At 40.0% G+C, this 16,268-nt stretch overlaps 1 protein-coding gene and 1 long non-coding RNA gene across 3 annotated transcripts in view; one reads left to right on the forward strand and one right to left on the reverse strand.

Annotated features, from left to right (window-relative positions):
• The window catches only part of LOC138353691 (uncharacterized), a 236,081-nt gene that overhangs the window by 54,927 nt on the left and 164,886 nt on the right, over positions 1-16,268 (reverse strand). The gene's annotated exons all lie outside the window — the stretch shown is intronic.
• The window catches only part of Psa (puromycin-sensitive aminopeptidase), a 58,027-nt gene that overhangs the window by 15,897 nt on the left and 25,862 nt on the right, over positions 1-16,268 (forward strand). For both annotated transcript variants that reach the window (XM_069307034.1, XM_069307033.1), the window contains exons 5-7: positions 2,838-2,984; positions 5,284-5,434; positions 12,580-12,728. In XM_069307034.1, the coding sequence (XP_069163135.1) occupies positions 2,838-2,984; positions 5,284-5,434; positions 12,580-12,728 (447 nt within the window). The remainder of the gene's footprint in view (positions 1-2,837; positions 2,985-5,283; positions 5,435-12,579; positions 12,729-16,268) is intronic.

Raw genomic sequence — 16,268 nt, forward strand, 5'->3', positions numbered from 1 at the left:
TTTAAAAAAAAAATCGTGTACCAAATTCCCTGGTGTGAGGGCCTCAGTATCGAGTGAGCCACCAAGCCTGATGCACGCAGCATGAGCTCACAACACTGCTGTTCAGCTTATGTTCACAGCATCGCCTAAAAATGCCATAATATACATGTTTATGCTATTATTTAGCGATGATAGTATTACAGAAGACCTCTTGACTGATAAAAATGACCAGGTTTCTGATAATAGCAGGATTGTTGTGATAATTAGCGCTGTAGTGGGAGAAGTAATCTTGGTGGGGAGGGAGGTAGCATTGTCTGCTGACTGTGTGTGACCACCTTTTACTGTCTGGACTCACTATACCAACTTAGTTGTTCGCTATGGTGAACAAAACATGCAGATACTTATATATAATGTCTGTATATAAAAGCAAAAACAGTATGGTGGCGGGTCAGGTGAGGTGAGGAAGGGAGAAAGTGGCAGCCAGTGGCGGGCTGCCACCGGCTGCCATTGCCACTGCCACTCAGCATACCAACTTAGTGGTTCGTTATGATGAACACGAATGTAGATACTTATATATAACGTGTATATACAGTGTAATAACAGCAGAAGGAGTGTGGGGGAGAAGCCATTTTGGTGATGGGGTGGCAACATCTGCATGATTTGTCATGTTGGTAGGGGTAGCCACTATGCTCTGGGCATTATCCCGGCTTAGTTGAACAGTTACGGTGAACAAAACATGTAGATACATATATATATATAATGTGTGTGTATATAGTGTAATAACACAACAAACAGTATAGTTGGAGGAGGAATATTAGTGCATCTGGCCTTGAACCAGTGAGAGGGAGCATCAGCTGTGTGTGGCAAACTGTGTCAGTCTGAACTCGCTATACCTGCTTAGTTGTACAATTATGGTGAACAAAACATGTAGATATTTATATAACGTCTGTATATAGTGAATACAGTAAAAGCAAAAATAGTATGGTGGGAGGACGAAGTTGGCGAGTGAGGTGTTGAAGGAGGGAGTGGTGCCACGTGGCTGGCTGGTGTGGCGGCTACTCCTCGCTGCTTTGACTCACCATACCAACTTAGTGGTTTGTTATGGTGAACAAAACATGCAGATACTTATATATAACCTGTATATATAGTATAATAACTGCAAAAGTATTTGTTTATTGTTTTATGAACATAATAATGGAATCACTAATATGCACACCATAATTTTGAGTAGAGAGATAATTCACACATATAAACATATCATACTACATACTATTGAAAATATTACTGTAAAAAACTAAGAAAAAATCAATGAGACATTGAAATAATTAGATAATAATATCTTTGTGGCAACTCCTGCCTGACAGCTGGAGCGGACCAGACCACCTCTGGTGCTTGCTCTGTCAACTCACCCTTTTGGCCAGACTTTCCCCGCCCTTTTGTGGCCAAAATATGCCACCTACGATTTTTTATATTATTTTTCCCGTGATCAGGAGAAACAAATGAACACTTTTATAAGATTTTTTTTTGTGCGCACGTGCCTGTGGGTGTTGAAGACCATATAACCCAGAGCAGTTTAGGGGTTAAAAAATTCATATGAAACCTGCTAAAGTATTTTGATTAAAAAAAAAATTATCTTCTGTTTTAGCTATAATACAGTGAATTAAAATGTATATGTAAGCTCTTTTGAAGTATTAACTATAGGCCACTGTAATACAAAATGATAATTACAGCATATAGTTATCCTACTCTAAAAGAATGTGGCCTTATAAAATGTTCGCCAAGTAAAATATGGCCTTCATGAAAAAAGGTTCCCCCTCTCCAACTTAGTGCATCACGGGTACTCATACTCCAGTTTGAAATCCTCTTCATGTTTATTAAAGCCTGTTACGGAGGAACATAACACTGTCAGTTTGGTAATGCTTTCTTTTAGGAAATCCATTAAGGTATAAATTGATAGTTTTTTTAACTTTGTTCAGGAAGCACCTCAAAGGCTAAATGCTTGCAAGACATGTATAGTGTGTGTGATCATACCTCCATCCTGTAGGTAGGATTTGGTTCCCATTCCTTATAAACAGATGTTTACAATTTGTGAAGACCTGTATAATTTTTAATATCCATCTTGATATCCAACTTTGTTAAACATGGTTGGGTCTGACGGGAATCTGGTTAGGTGACAGTATATAGCCTCCTTCTCGGCTAGCGGGATCTTTATAAGCCTAATGGGCATCCTGTCCCAGGAAATGTGAAAATAATAATTAGTTATATGCTAACCAAAATTTCACCACAGGCTGGATTCTAGAAATGTTTTATCAGACAAAATACTAGTGTCTAAACTTTTATATTTTGTCCTATCATTACAAATTATTACATAATTTTAATGTTTCGTATCTTGTATTACAGTACAGTACAGTGTAATTATAATTAGTTATTAGAATTATTTACAGTATTTAGCAATGCCATCTTAATTGGATACATTTGTTCATTGGATCTTTAGACAACTTGACATTGTACTGGCCACATGGTTACTCCTTTTGGATCCTTGATGCAATATTCTTCTCTTAATTCCCCTCTTTAGTAAAGTACTTCAGTTCATTATTATTGTGAATTGCAAAATTGATAGTGTTTCCTTATATCTATTTTGTGTTCCTTGAATTTAATTATTAAAAAAAAAAATCTGCTCTGCAGATTCTGATCTGTTGTTCCATTACAAAATGTTAAGAAATGCAAACTTTTCCAATAGATACTTAATATTATATCTAAAGTTAATTTTTATTTTAAGAAGCCATTGTAATGTTAATAGCTGAAGCAGTGCTATCTTTTTTATCACTTAAATTAATTGGTGGGCTTAATTTCTACAGCCAGTAATATCAAGAGAGCCACATGAATCTGACTCCAACCTGCAGGTGGTGAAGTTTGCCACCTCTCCCCTCATGTCGACATACTTGGTGGCTGTTGTGGTGGGCGAGTATGATTATGTAGAAGACACTTCAACAGATGGAATAAAGGTAAATGCCCTATTTTTTTTATTAATGTGTTCAAATGATGCCATATGTGTATACTCTGAACTTTTATGTAAACATGAATTTAATTAAGTATTCAGGTCATGTGTGCGTCAAGCTGATGAAGGTTAACAGGACGTGGGGTGAATGGGGCCGCACCTGAAAGTACTCTACACTATTATAGTACTGTATAATATTGTTTATATTGGAGAGACTGTATTTTATTGTGCTGTAAGTGTTACTTCCCATGTGTTTGTGGGGTGGGGATTTCTTTGGTCTGTAAAGATATTTGGGAATGCAAGTTTGGGGTATTTTATAAAACCCCATCATGGAGGAAAAGGATAGATTGAAAGAGTCATTAAAGACTTTAGATACTGTACAATCCATTGTGAAAATTCATGGAATTTATTTATTTACTTTTTTTTCCCAATGTTTCATGCAATCTACCAATTTTTTTTTTTTTTTGTTGCAGGGAGGGGAAGAGTCAATTTATTGTACTACATATATTTTAGAAAGTTGGGAGGGAACCCAGCTGTAGACTTTTTTAATAAATATTGGTATTAAAAGACTGGCTAGCTTGTTACTCCAGACAAAACTGTTTGCTATGTTATTACCATAATCATCATTTGCAAATATTTACATGTGTAAATATAATGACGTACAATAATTGCGGTCCCCACGGCACATTGGTAACACTCTTGCCCTGTGCTTCTTGAGCGATTTGGCCTAGTTTTGTATCTTGGCTGAGGAGGAATGACTAGGCACCAATCCTTAACTGTGCACCTCTTTTCACCCAGCAGTGATGGATTATTAAACAATTGGTGGGAAGTGTGCAATGATCTACCAGCTTTCTAGATTCTCACTTTTGGAATGGGAGGTGGAGGGGAAAGGGTCTGTGCAAGCAAATCCCAGATTGCAAGTGTTGCTTTAATTATGATAGTGAAGCACAGATTGACATGCAGAGCAAGTAATGGATGATGTATATTTCCCTTCACCATTATAAATAGAAATTGTTGTATCTTTTTCATCTGATTTGAATATAGCAATTTTAGATACTTCAGTTTTAAAAATGCTGACAAAAAGACTGCACATGACCAAAAAAACATCATCTGTATGTTGGTGTTAAGCATGGTGTATTTATTGTATACATCAGTTTCAGGTTTATTCTGCAATGTTAAAATATTTATATCAAATTTCTAAACAAAAAATTAAAACTCATCAAAACTGAATTGGCAAATATAAATACCGTACAGTACTGGAATTTGATTTTGTATCTATTTGATGTTTTGCATTTTGACACAAACATTGCAAATAATTTTAGTAGATACAGTGGTACCTCGGAATACAAGTGTCCCTGTATACGAGTTTTTCAGAATATTGTACGAGCAGGATTTGCTCGGAAAATTTGCCTAGGAACACAAGTTTGTTGATACACGTACAGGCCGACTAGCGCATGGTGGCACGGCGATCGCGCCTCAGTTTACCAGTATCTCGCGCCCAGTGACTATCCCACTTGAATTCTTCACAGGGATTTACAGTTTTTTGTCATTTTTTTGGCCATTTGAGCATAAAAGTTATTATATATCTTGCCATGGGTCTCAAGAAAGCCATTGGTAAGGTTCAACCTAAGAAAATAGCTGTGAGTAGAGGCAGTAGAGGATGTCCCTTCTTGATTAAGAAAATGTGTGAAGTATGGGAAGAACTGCAAAGTTTTGTTGAAAAAACTCACCCAGATAAAGCTGTAGCAGGCCGTTGCATTGACCTTTTAAATGACAATGTGATGTCTTACTACAGACAAGTGTTAAAATGTAGGGAAAAACAAGTGTCTTTAGACAGATTCTTAGTAAGACAAGCAAGTCCTAGTGGTATACAGGCAAAATGTGCCAGAGTGTGCACACCAGTGAAATCTTCACTGCCTGATGTTATAATGGAAGGGGACTCCCCTTCCAAACAGTAACGCCTCTCCCCCCCCCCCCTCCCTCCTCACCATCTTCCATACGCCAACAGTAGTCATCAACAATGGGTAAGTAATAACTTGAACATAGTTTTGTAGGTTTATTTAGATGAATTAGGTATAAAATTTAATTTGAAGGGAGGTTTTTGGGTAGTCAGGAACGGATTAATTCATTTCCCATTATTTCTTAATGGGAAATTAGCTTCGGATTACGAGTTTTCGGAATACGAGCTGTTTCCAGGAACGGATTAAACTCTTAAACCGACGTACCACTGTACTGTGTTCATTAAAACTTTGAAATACAAATTGTCCTAGATATCAAGGTTTAATATACCCAATGTCCTTTTTTAGGTGCGTGTATATACTCCAGTTGGTAAGCAAGAGCAAGGGAAGTTTGCATTAGAGGTTGCTACAAAGGTTCTTCCATACTACAAAGAGTACTTCAGTATTGCTTATCCGTTGCCAAAGATGGACCTCATTGCCATTGCAGATTTTTCTGTTGGTAAGTTTGTGGTGTTATTTTATGTGAATGATAGTGAATAGACAGACATCATTTCTATACTCCAAAATACAATTCAGTGCAAGATTGAATGAGCCAAAAGGCATTGGTTGAAGTGAAAATAATGGGAAAATTCTAATAGACTAGATTTGCTAGACCAGAATGTGGTAGTGCTAGAAAAAATAATTAAACTTGTGTATTCACCTAGTTGTGCTTGTGTGGGTTGATCTCTGCTCTGCTCTTTTGGCCCGCCTCTCGACTGTTAATATTTTTTTTCCACACGCACGCATGCTGGCGGGTTGGCATGCTAGTAAGCTGGCTGGCTGGCTGGCTGGCTGGCTGCTATGCTTGCTGGCTGGCAGGCTGGCAAGCTGGCTGGCTGGCTTGCTGGCTGGCTTGCTGGGTTACATGAGCCGGTCGACCGAGCGGATTTAGCACGCTGGACTTCGTGATTCTGTGGTCCTGGGTTCGATCCCAGGCGCCGGCAAGAAACAATGGGCAGAGTTTCTTTCACCCTATGCCCCTGTTACCTAGCAGTAAAATAGGTACCTGGGTGTTAGTCAGCTGTCACGGGCTGCTTCCTGGGGGTGGAGGCCTGGTCGAGGACTGGGCCGCGGGGAACACTAAAAAAAAAGCCCCGAAATCATCAAGATAACATGCATCAAAACAGCTTTCAGAAACTTGTGTAAGGAATCATTCAGAATCTTATATACCATATATGCAAGACCAATCCTGGAGTATGCGGCCCCAGCATGGAGCCCATACCTTGTCAAGCACAAGACGAAGCTGGAAAAAGTTCAGAGGTATGCCACTAGACTAGTCTCAGAACTAAGAGGCATGAGTTACGAGGAAAGGCTGCATGAAATGCACATCACGACACAAAGACAGAAGAGTATGGAGAGACATGATCACCTACAAAATTCTTAGAGGAATTGACAGGGTAGATAAGGATAAATTGTTTAACATGGGTGGTATACGATCAAGGGGGGGGGGGACAGGTGGAGACTGAGTACCCAAATGAGCCACAGGGATGTTAGAAAGAACAGTTTTCAGTGTCAGTAGTTAACAGCTGGAATGCATTAAACAGTGATGTGGTGGAGGCTGACTCCATACACAGTTTCAAATGTAGATATGATAGAGTGCCCAGTAGGCTCAGTAATCTGTACATCAGTTGATTGACAGTTGAGAGGCGGGACCAAAGAGCCAGAGTTCAACCCCTGGAAGCACAACTAGGTGAATACCTCTCCCCCCCCCCCCCCCCAGGAAGTAGCCCATAACAGCTGTCTAACTCCCAGGTACCTATTTACTGCTAGGTAACAGGAGCATTAGGGTGAAAGAAACTCTGCCCATTTTGTTTCTGCCATCATCAGGGATCAAACCCAGACCCTAGGATTATGAGTCCAGAGCACTGTCCGCTCAGCTGTCAGGTCCAGTAGTCTGCTCTTTGTGTTTCAAATTACTAGCCAGTATCATGCTGCTTCCAGACATTTTTTAAATGGTTGTAGATTGACTGTAACTGCTCGGCAGTTTCTATTCACAATTTTCACTTGACTAAGGAAAACGTAAATTTAGGGCACTTATGTACTTAAGAGACTGGATGCAACCACTTTGGTATCCACTTTAGTCGTGAGGGTATTGCGATCAGTTGTAATGAAACAACAATGATGGAGGACTTTGTGGTGCCAGTCTTTCTATTTGCTGGACCAGAATGTGGTGCCAAGATTGAAACAAATTTAACAATATTCTTTATTTAAATTGTACTGTCTGGGGTGTAGCACCCTTGGTGGCTCTCAGGCATTAATGTACTGGTGCTCAAGGACTACTGCCAACACTTCATGTGTCTGCAACCTAACTTATGGCCTACTGGTTAAAAGAATTGCAACTGGGCAAAGAGGTAGAACAACTTGTTGACAGAGCCTGGGTGCATGGAGGAATTGTGTCAAACCCCAGTTTGTGTCAGAGGCTGAGTGATCCATGTGAGAGCAGTTGCACTCCCGGTTGCAATTCTATTAACAATGTCGCGAAGCACTCAACTAAGGTGCGTCTGGGATCATCCTGGACGTAAGTTCGAACCCTCATCATGGCCTTTGTGGATTTGTTCATTTTCTTGTAAAGTTTTGTTTTTGTTAGTTTCACATTGAATATTCTAAAATTACTATTGTTAGGATCCAAAATGTTACCCTGACTTGAGTGTTGTCAGACAGTATTTTCTGTTGCTCAACCTGTTAAGCAGATTGTCATCATCCAGTTGTGGACCAGATGAAGTTCTTTATGAACCAGTTAAGTTAGTCCATTGAACCTTGTTTTGTTCCATATATAGTCAGTTCCATTTGTTTAAAATTTACATAGGTAGTGTAAACCAATTACAGTAACATCTAGTATTTTACATTCAATTTGTGAATTAAGCTCTATAATTACTTGTGCAGCTCCATGGGATCAGTGACTATCATCAGCGACTATCTTGATGATGAATCCACTGCCAACTTTATCCCTTCTAGAGCTTGAATCAGAAGGAAAGATCCAGTGACACCCTAACTGTATAGATCATTGTTCCCTTTGAAGACGTAGTCTGCTAGTCACGTGTAAAGATTTTTTAGTGTTCTTTCCTAAGGTTGGCCTTTGCACAAGCACCCTGTTGATCTCTCTAACACTTTGTAGAGTGCAGCCAACATGAAACTAGTGGTTGTAACAAAATGTGTAGTGCATTTTTCACTAAAAACATATTGTACTTACATTTTTAATTGGTTATTCCCTTGGTAAAAATCTTCTCATTGACAAGAATCGCTGACACTACATGAAACTTTCAAATTGTCCGTGTAGAATCATATGAAGCGATGAGGCATTGGAGAAAATCACGTTCCAGCCTAGCTTCTCTAGTATCATTTATCGGTACTGTAGTTTGTTACCTCTCTCTAACTGCTGGGTTTTAGTTCCGTTTTGGTGGCTTGCCTAGGGAAAGGGAACTATCAGGAGAATGCACCAAGCCACCACAACTATATAGCTGAAAGGGATCAGGATAAGGATGTGGGATGGGATGGGGGGAAGGAATGGTGCCCAACCACTTAGATGGTCGGGAATTGAATGCTGAGATGCAAGAAACTACATCACTCTGCCATCCAGTTAAAGTGGTTGGGCAATGTTGCCTAGGGAAACAACCAAATATTAGTGTAGCTCAAATACATTTGTCAGTATGAAAAGTGACTTTCTGAGGAGAATCATTTTAGTGCTCCTGGACTCTCCTCTTATCTTCTCTTTCCTTCATGCATTTTCTTCCAGTTCTGTTGGAGAATCTGACATATGGGCTAGATTGTGATTTTCTTCTGCATCCCTCGTGCTTTATATGATCCTGAAGGGAAATTTGAAGTGTTCACTGTGTCGTCGTCCTGCCTCTGTTCATAAAAACTGATGCAGTGGATTTTTGCTTTGGGAAAGAACTGAATGGTTCTTTGAAAGATGCATTGCATGGGATAGGGAAGGGTCTTGTATGCAACTGTAGAAAGTGTTTAGAGAAAAACTGTTTAAATTCATGATTACTGAAATTGGTAGATTTTTAACCCTTAAACTGCGCATGGCATATATATATGCCATGAGTAACATGTCCCACAGTGCGCATGGAGTATATATACGCCATAGGGTGCCAGGCACGATTCAAATGGCCCGTGGCTTCACGGAGTTCACATTAGCTTCCTCGGGGCTCTTGTAAACGTATGCCATGTTTAAAAAAAATCGTGGGCAATATTCTCCAGTGCGAGAGCCACAGTACTGTCGGAGCAACCAAGGCTGGCGCACACAGCATGAGCTAACAGCATTGCTGTTCAGCTTGTGACCACAGCATTGCCTAAAAAGTCTCAATAATTATGTAGCTGCTATTATTTAGTGATGACAGTATTACAGATGACCCCTGACTGTGATAGAACTGACCAGGATTATGATAACAGCAGGATTGTTGTGATAATTAACGCTGTGAGAGGAGTAATGCTGAGGGACGGAGGGAGATAGCATCATTTACTGGCTGTGTGGCCACCTGTTATTGTCTGCATTCACCATACCAGCTCAGTGGTTCTCTATGGTGAACACAAATGTAGATACTTATATATAATGTGTGTATATAGTGTAATAACACTGTAAACAGTATTGTTGGGGGAGAAATTTTAGTGGGTGTGACCTTGAATGAGTGAGGGAGGCAGCCACCAGCTGACTGTGTGTAGCGACATTTCTTAGTGCCTGAACTAACTATATCAGCTTAGTTGTACAGTTGTGGTGAACAAAACATATAGATACTTATATATAACGTCTGTATATAGTGAATAAAAAAAAAAAAAAAAAAAAACAGGATGGTGGGAGGAGAAAGTGGGCGAGTGAGGCGTTGTGGAGGAAGTGGCACCGAGTGGATGGCTGGTGTGTGGCAGTCACTCATTGCTTTTCGACTCATAATACCATCTTAGTGGTTCGTTATGGTGAACAAAACATGCAGATACTTATATATAACCTGTGTATAGAGTGTAATAACAGTAAAACTTTTTTTTTTTTTGAGATATATACAAGAGTTGTTACATTCTTGTACAGCCACTAGTACGCATAGCGTTTCGGGCAGGTCCCTGGAATACGATCCCCTGCCGCGAAGAATCGTTTTTTCATCCAAGTACACATTTTACTGTTGCGTTAAACAGAGGCTACAGTTAAGGAATTGCGCCCAGTAAATCCTTCCCGGCCAGGATACGAACCCATGACACAGCGCTCGCGGAACGCCAGGCGAGTGTCTTACCACTACACCACGGAGACTGTTTTATGAACATAATAATTGAATCACTAATATGCACACCATACTTTTGAGTATAGCGATGATTCACCCCTTTTATTATATAAATCTATCACACTACACACTATTCAATAATATTACTGCAAAAAAAAATAAGAAAAAATCAGAGACATTGCAATAATTAGGTAATATCTTTGTGGCAACTCCCACCTGTCAGCTTGGGTGACGCTGACCGCCACTGACGACCACTCTGGCAACGCCCACATTTTGCCAGTCTTCCTCGGCCTATTGCGGCCAAAATATGTCTCCTACTTTGTGTTCAGGGAACACAAAATTAACATTTTTAGATTTTTAGAAGACGAAATAATTTAAAAAAAAAAAATTTTTCTTGCACACAGGGGTGTAAATCTCCTCAGGACCCCTTAGCAGCTTAAGGGTTAAGTATACCTGACAGGGCCAGACATCCGAGTGGATAGTGCTTCGGATTCGTAGTCTGAGGTTCCGGGTTCGATCCCCGGTGGAGGTGGAAACAAATGGGCAGAGTTTCTTTCACCCTGATGCCCCTGTGTTTCTTAGCAGTAAATAGGTACCTGAGAGTGAGACAGCTGCTACGGTTCTGCTTCCCGAGGTGTGTAACAAAAAGGAGGCCTGGTCGAGGACTGGGCTTGATGATGATCCAGGGCAGACTGAAACATTGTGGTGTCCTGATCTTCTAGTATGTGGTTTAGTCCTCATGTTTCTCAGTTCCAGAAGCCATTTTGTAGCATGTTATTGCACCTTTTCCAGTTTCCTTGTGTGCTTCTTGAGATCTGGGCACAATACAACTGCTGCATATTTCAATTTTGGAATATGCAGCAGTCATGGAATATGACCATATCTCTTGGATCCAATATTTTTTCTCACTTCATCATGTTGGTACAGTACAGTATATACAAATTTCACGAACATGTTCCCTTTCACTTTTATTCCCTATTTCTCTTAATGATTTTGTTTGTTTTCATGTACCATTTCACTAGCTTTCCAGTCCCAAACACTGTAGAATTTTTTTTTCTTCATTTCTATTAACATTTAGACATTTTGCTTCATCAAGGTTCATTATCGGCTTTTCTCTGCCTTCTTTTGAAAGGTTTTCTTGACAAAGTTTGCCATCCTCATCACTGCAATTTGCTTTTAAAGTGTGGACCACTAAATTTGTTATCATTTTAACATCGATTAGCAACTTTGCACATCTTAACACTTTTGCTATCCCGGCATGCGTGCTGCAAACTTAGAGGTCACTCTCCCAGCGTGCGGGCGAGCGTGCGGGCGAGCGTGCGGGCGAGCGTGCGGGCGAGCGTGCGGGCGAGCGTGCGGGCGAGCATGCGGGCGAGCGTGCGGGCCAGCGCTCGGCGACACCGAAATGTGTATACTCGTTTGTTTTCTCACCTTAATTCTCATGCTACGTTGTTTATTTTGGTACCATTGTGTTCTCAATAGAATTCCCTATAGGTGTATATGCATATAATGTCCAAAACCCTGGCGTGACTTCCCACAGCAAAGCCTAAAGACGGCAAAAGTTACCCGTGAGTGCACAAAATCAGTAAAATGTGTATACTCGTTTCAGTTTTCTCACCCTAATTCTCGTGCTACGTCATTCGTTTTGGTATCTGTGTTTGCAATTAAATTCCGTGCAGGTGTACATGCATATAATGTCCAAAAGCCCGGCGTGACTACCCAGAGCAAAGCCCAAAGTTACCCGTGAACGAACACCAATTTGCACACAGCGGCCTAATGTCTATACTCGTTCAGTTTGACATCAATTTTCATCTTGCATCTTTCATTTTGGTATCAAATTGTTCGCAATATAAAGGCAGGCACGTTTTTTGAAACTATTCCCACAATAATAGAGCAATAACTTGAATTTTACCAAATATTTTGTTTGGACGCTCATCATCACAAAATTATTTATATCTTTCCAGTGTTCTGACATACATTTTCATGTTACATCTTTCATTTTGGTATGAAATTGTTCGCAATTAAAAGGCGCGCATTTTAAAACTAGTCCCATAATAATAGCATAATAAATAGAATTTTAACAAATATTTTAAAATTTTGCCAACAATGTATTTATAATCTTTAAAGTGTTCTGACATCAAGTTTCATGTTGCATCTTTCATTTTGGTATTAAATTGTGCGCAATTTAAAAGCGCTCATTTTGAAACTATCCCAAAGTCGATCGGATAAAATTTTAATTTTATACAAATATTTTATTGTTGGACGCAAATGATGTCACAAGATAGGACTCAGCAGAAAAGTTGGCAACGCATTATGTGTCACGAGATAAGGAAAGTGTTAAATTTTTCTAGTCATTCGTTCTGGTCCAAACTAACTTGCAACTTTTTCTTTGTAGGTGCTATGGAGAACTGGGGTTTGGTGACATATAGAGAAACTTGCCTACTGGTAGACCCGGACAACACCAGTGCCAGCCAACGCCAGTGGATTGCACTGGTTGTTGGTCATGAACTTGCTCATCAGTGGTTTGGTAACCTTGTGACAATGGTGAGTGTATGATTGGAAATTTATTTGGGAAATTTATTACTCTGTATTGAAATTAGTGATCCGAATGCTGGACTATACTCTGCTGGTTTCATTGATTTTTTTCAGTGACTAGTCATAACTCGTTTTGTTTCATTCTGAACTTGCTCCTATGTCTTTAAAATATAACCTTTTACCTTTTGTAGTTTTGTCACTTGGTAAAATGTACTTGAATTAGCCTTTGTGTTTATCAAAGATTAACATTTATTTCACAATGGAACTACCAAGGTATATGTACTACAGTACAGTATAAAAATGTAAGTACTGCATAAAGGAAACTGTGTACGAATTTAATGTTCCAAAACTGCAATGTAATCCAAATATGTGCACAGAATCGAATTTTCCCACAAGAAATAGTGTAAATTGAATTAATCTGTTCCACACGCTCCAAAAATATTAACTTAAAAATGCATTTTACCCAGAATACTACTTGCATTTTTTCATACACAAAATAATAAGGTATTAATATGAACTGAAAAAACAAAAAAAAGGAACTTTAAACTGCGCTTTACCTGTACTGAGGACTCTTGTTGGCGTATGGAAGACAGTGAGGATGGGGGAAGGAGGAGAGGTGTTAGTATTTGGAAGAGGAGTCCCCTTCCATTATAAAATCAGGCAGTGATGACATTTCTGGGGTGCTCGCTCTGTTTTATAGGTATACCACTAGGACCTGGTTGTGGCTCACTGGATTTTTTTGTCTCGCTAAGAATCTGTCTAAAGACACATGTTTTTTCCTGTTTTAACAATTGTTTGTAGGGAGTAATCACATTGTCATTTAAAATATTAACAAAATGGCTTGCTACAGCTTATAGCGAACAACTAAGCTGGTATAGTGAGTCCAGACAGTAAAAGGTGGTCATACAGTCAGCAGACAACGCTACCTCCCTCCCTCCCTCCCCACCAAGATCACTCCTCCCACTACAACACTAATTATCACAACAATCCTGCTATTATCAGAATCCTGGTCATTTTTATCAGTCAGGGATCTTCTGTAATACTATCATTGCTAAATAATAGCATGTACATATATATTATGGTTTTTTAGGTGATGCTGTGGTCACAAGCTGAACAGCAGTGCTGTGAGCTTGTGCTGCGTGCATCAGCCTTGGTGGCTCACTTAAGTACTGAGGTCCTCACACCCAGGAATGTGACCCACGATTTTTGTTTAAAATGGCGTCTTTTTTTACAAGAGCCTAGTTGAAGGTGAGGTGAACCCCGTGTTTCCGCGGGCCGTTTAAATCTTGCGTAGTACTCCAACACGTCATGTGACGTGATGCGCACTTTTGGGTAAGTTACTCAACATGTCATATGACGTGTTGTGCAGTTTAAGGGTTAAATGCTGGTTTTCTGGGGGGGAGCCCCAATGGCTTCCCGGAGCTACTTCACTCACCAAAGACGAAAAAGGAAAGGGACCCACCCAGTAGGCGGTTGGTGCTCGACATCGAGACAACAGGTTGCAACAGCTAACCCAAAGCGACACTGGCCTGACTAGGCCCCGGAACATTAACAAGGTAGCATGCAGCCAGGACCCTGGTCGACCGCCGAAAACCCTGTGCCCGAATATCAGCCCAGGACATGTTACTAAAGACAGCATCAAGCGCAGCAAACGTACGAACATCATGGCACGGGGATAGACCGCAAGCTGGCTAGACTGAATAACCCTGAGGACGACCAGAGAGGACCCGCATCCGAGAACCGGGAAGAAGGGAGAGAAACCGGCCTTCCTCCCTGGTTTCTCATTGTGATCACGTAATCATGGATGACTTAGCTCTAAATTGGGATTTTGTGACCAGTGCTCACCAAGCCTTCTTTTTCTTTGGACACACAGAACAGTGTGCAAGTTTATAGCATTTGTCTATGGAGGGTTTGTCTTCCACCAGGCTCTGTAATTCTGCTCCATTCAGACTGTTCCATGGTGGTTTATTTGCTGAACCATGGGGGAGGATAATGGGGTCACTTTGGTCTTTTACCCTTTAGAGCTTGACTGCATATAGTTCAGCTTTTGGATTCCTGGGGTTTGGTTCTCTGTGTGGTTCATGTACAGGATGTGTTCAATGTTCTCATGGACACTTTCACTTCCGCCTAGTTTCCATTGAGTGGACCTTTGATAACAAGTCCTTCTGTTGGCTCTGCAAGATGTTTGGTTGCTCTGAGGTGGACCTCTTTGTGTAGGTGTGGAACCAGTGGCTTAACACTTATGTGGCCCAGTTTCCCAATTGTGAGGCTTTTACTAGATGCCTTTTGGCTGGACTGGTCAATTTGGGGGTTCCTCTACCCCTCCTCCTGGGTTTAATTGTTGCTTGGAGTGTTGTTCCTGTTGGAAACTTAGCAAGGTGATCATTTTGGTTTCCTGGTAGCCGGCTTACCCTTAGTTTCTGGCACAGTGTCCAAATCTGGGTGTTTTTCCATGGCTTTGCCTTTTACAGCAGTGATGTACCTTGCTGGTTCGATGTATTCTGCTGATCAATGCAACTGAACTTTCGTACGAAAGTCTATCACCAATTGTATGGTGCATAGATGGCAGAGATGTTGGTTCCCACCTGTTCCCACCCTTGCAGTGATAGTATGAAATTTCTTGGTGCCCCTTTTGCCTGTTTTATTGTCTGTGTCCTTTCCACTGGTTTTGTCCTTGGTCTTGTTTTGTTTATTTGCTTTTATATTCCTAATACTGTTGCCTATTATCGTTTGACCTTGGTGGAGCTGCTGCTGTTGATGTTTGGGGTTGAATGTTTCCTCTCTGCCATTTCATATGTTGTCTTCTATTACCTCTGGCTGACTGTTATGGCTTATTGTTACCAATGGCTTCCACTTGCCAAGATTTTTGCCTGTACCCTCACCTCAGCATATGCTAAGGAAAAATTTAGTCTACACATCTGGGTAATATTCAGTTTGAGGGAAAACTGTGGTAATTTTTCAAAAAGTATAATCTATCATCCGTACCAAGAATTAAATACTGTAGTATAACCAAAAAATTACTACAGTATAAGGTTCGGTAAATTAATATGTCCCATTATTCAAAATGTTGCAAGACCACCAAAGACTGGATACCCAACATTGATATTAAGAGACAAAGTACAAAAAATTCTACCTAGATTTAAAAGCTACCTATTAAATCATGAAAAATTGTGATGTATAATTTACTTGATGTATAATTTAAATCGCTTATAATAGTTAATTCGGTTATTACTTCCAATTCAATATAAATGATAATATGACACACATTGTTATATCTGGCATAATAAATTATTACTTGGCCATAAACACAATAAGGAGTTTGACTAAAATTTATCAGCTCTGATGTCCACTGAACCTCTGATCATTTTTGAGAGCTGGCCAGCTCTCTTGAAACAGTGTTAGATTGTCATAATGATTTTTCCTCTACTAATTAAATGATCACAGTTCATCACTAGCAGGTGTAAAAGACACAAGTGATCATGTAATATATTTCTAACAACCTAAATGCATCATTTGAGGCTTGTAGTCAAATTGATGGCAGCCTGAAAG

Source organism: Procambarus clarkii, chromosome 59, assembly GCF_040958095.1.
Source record: "Procambarus clarkii isolate CNS0578487 chromosome 59, FALCON_Pclarkii_2.0, whole genome shotgun sequence".
NCBI classification, from domain to species: Eukaryota; Metazoa; Arthropoda; class Malacostraca; order Decapoda; family Cambaridae; genus Procambarus; species Procambarus clarkii.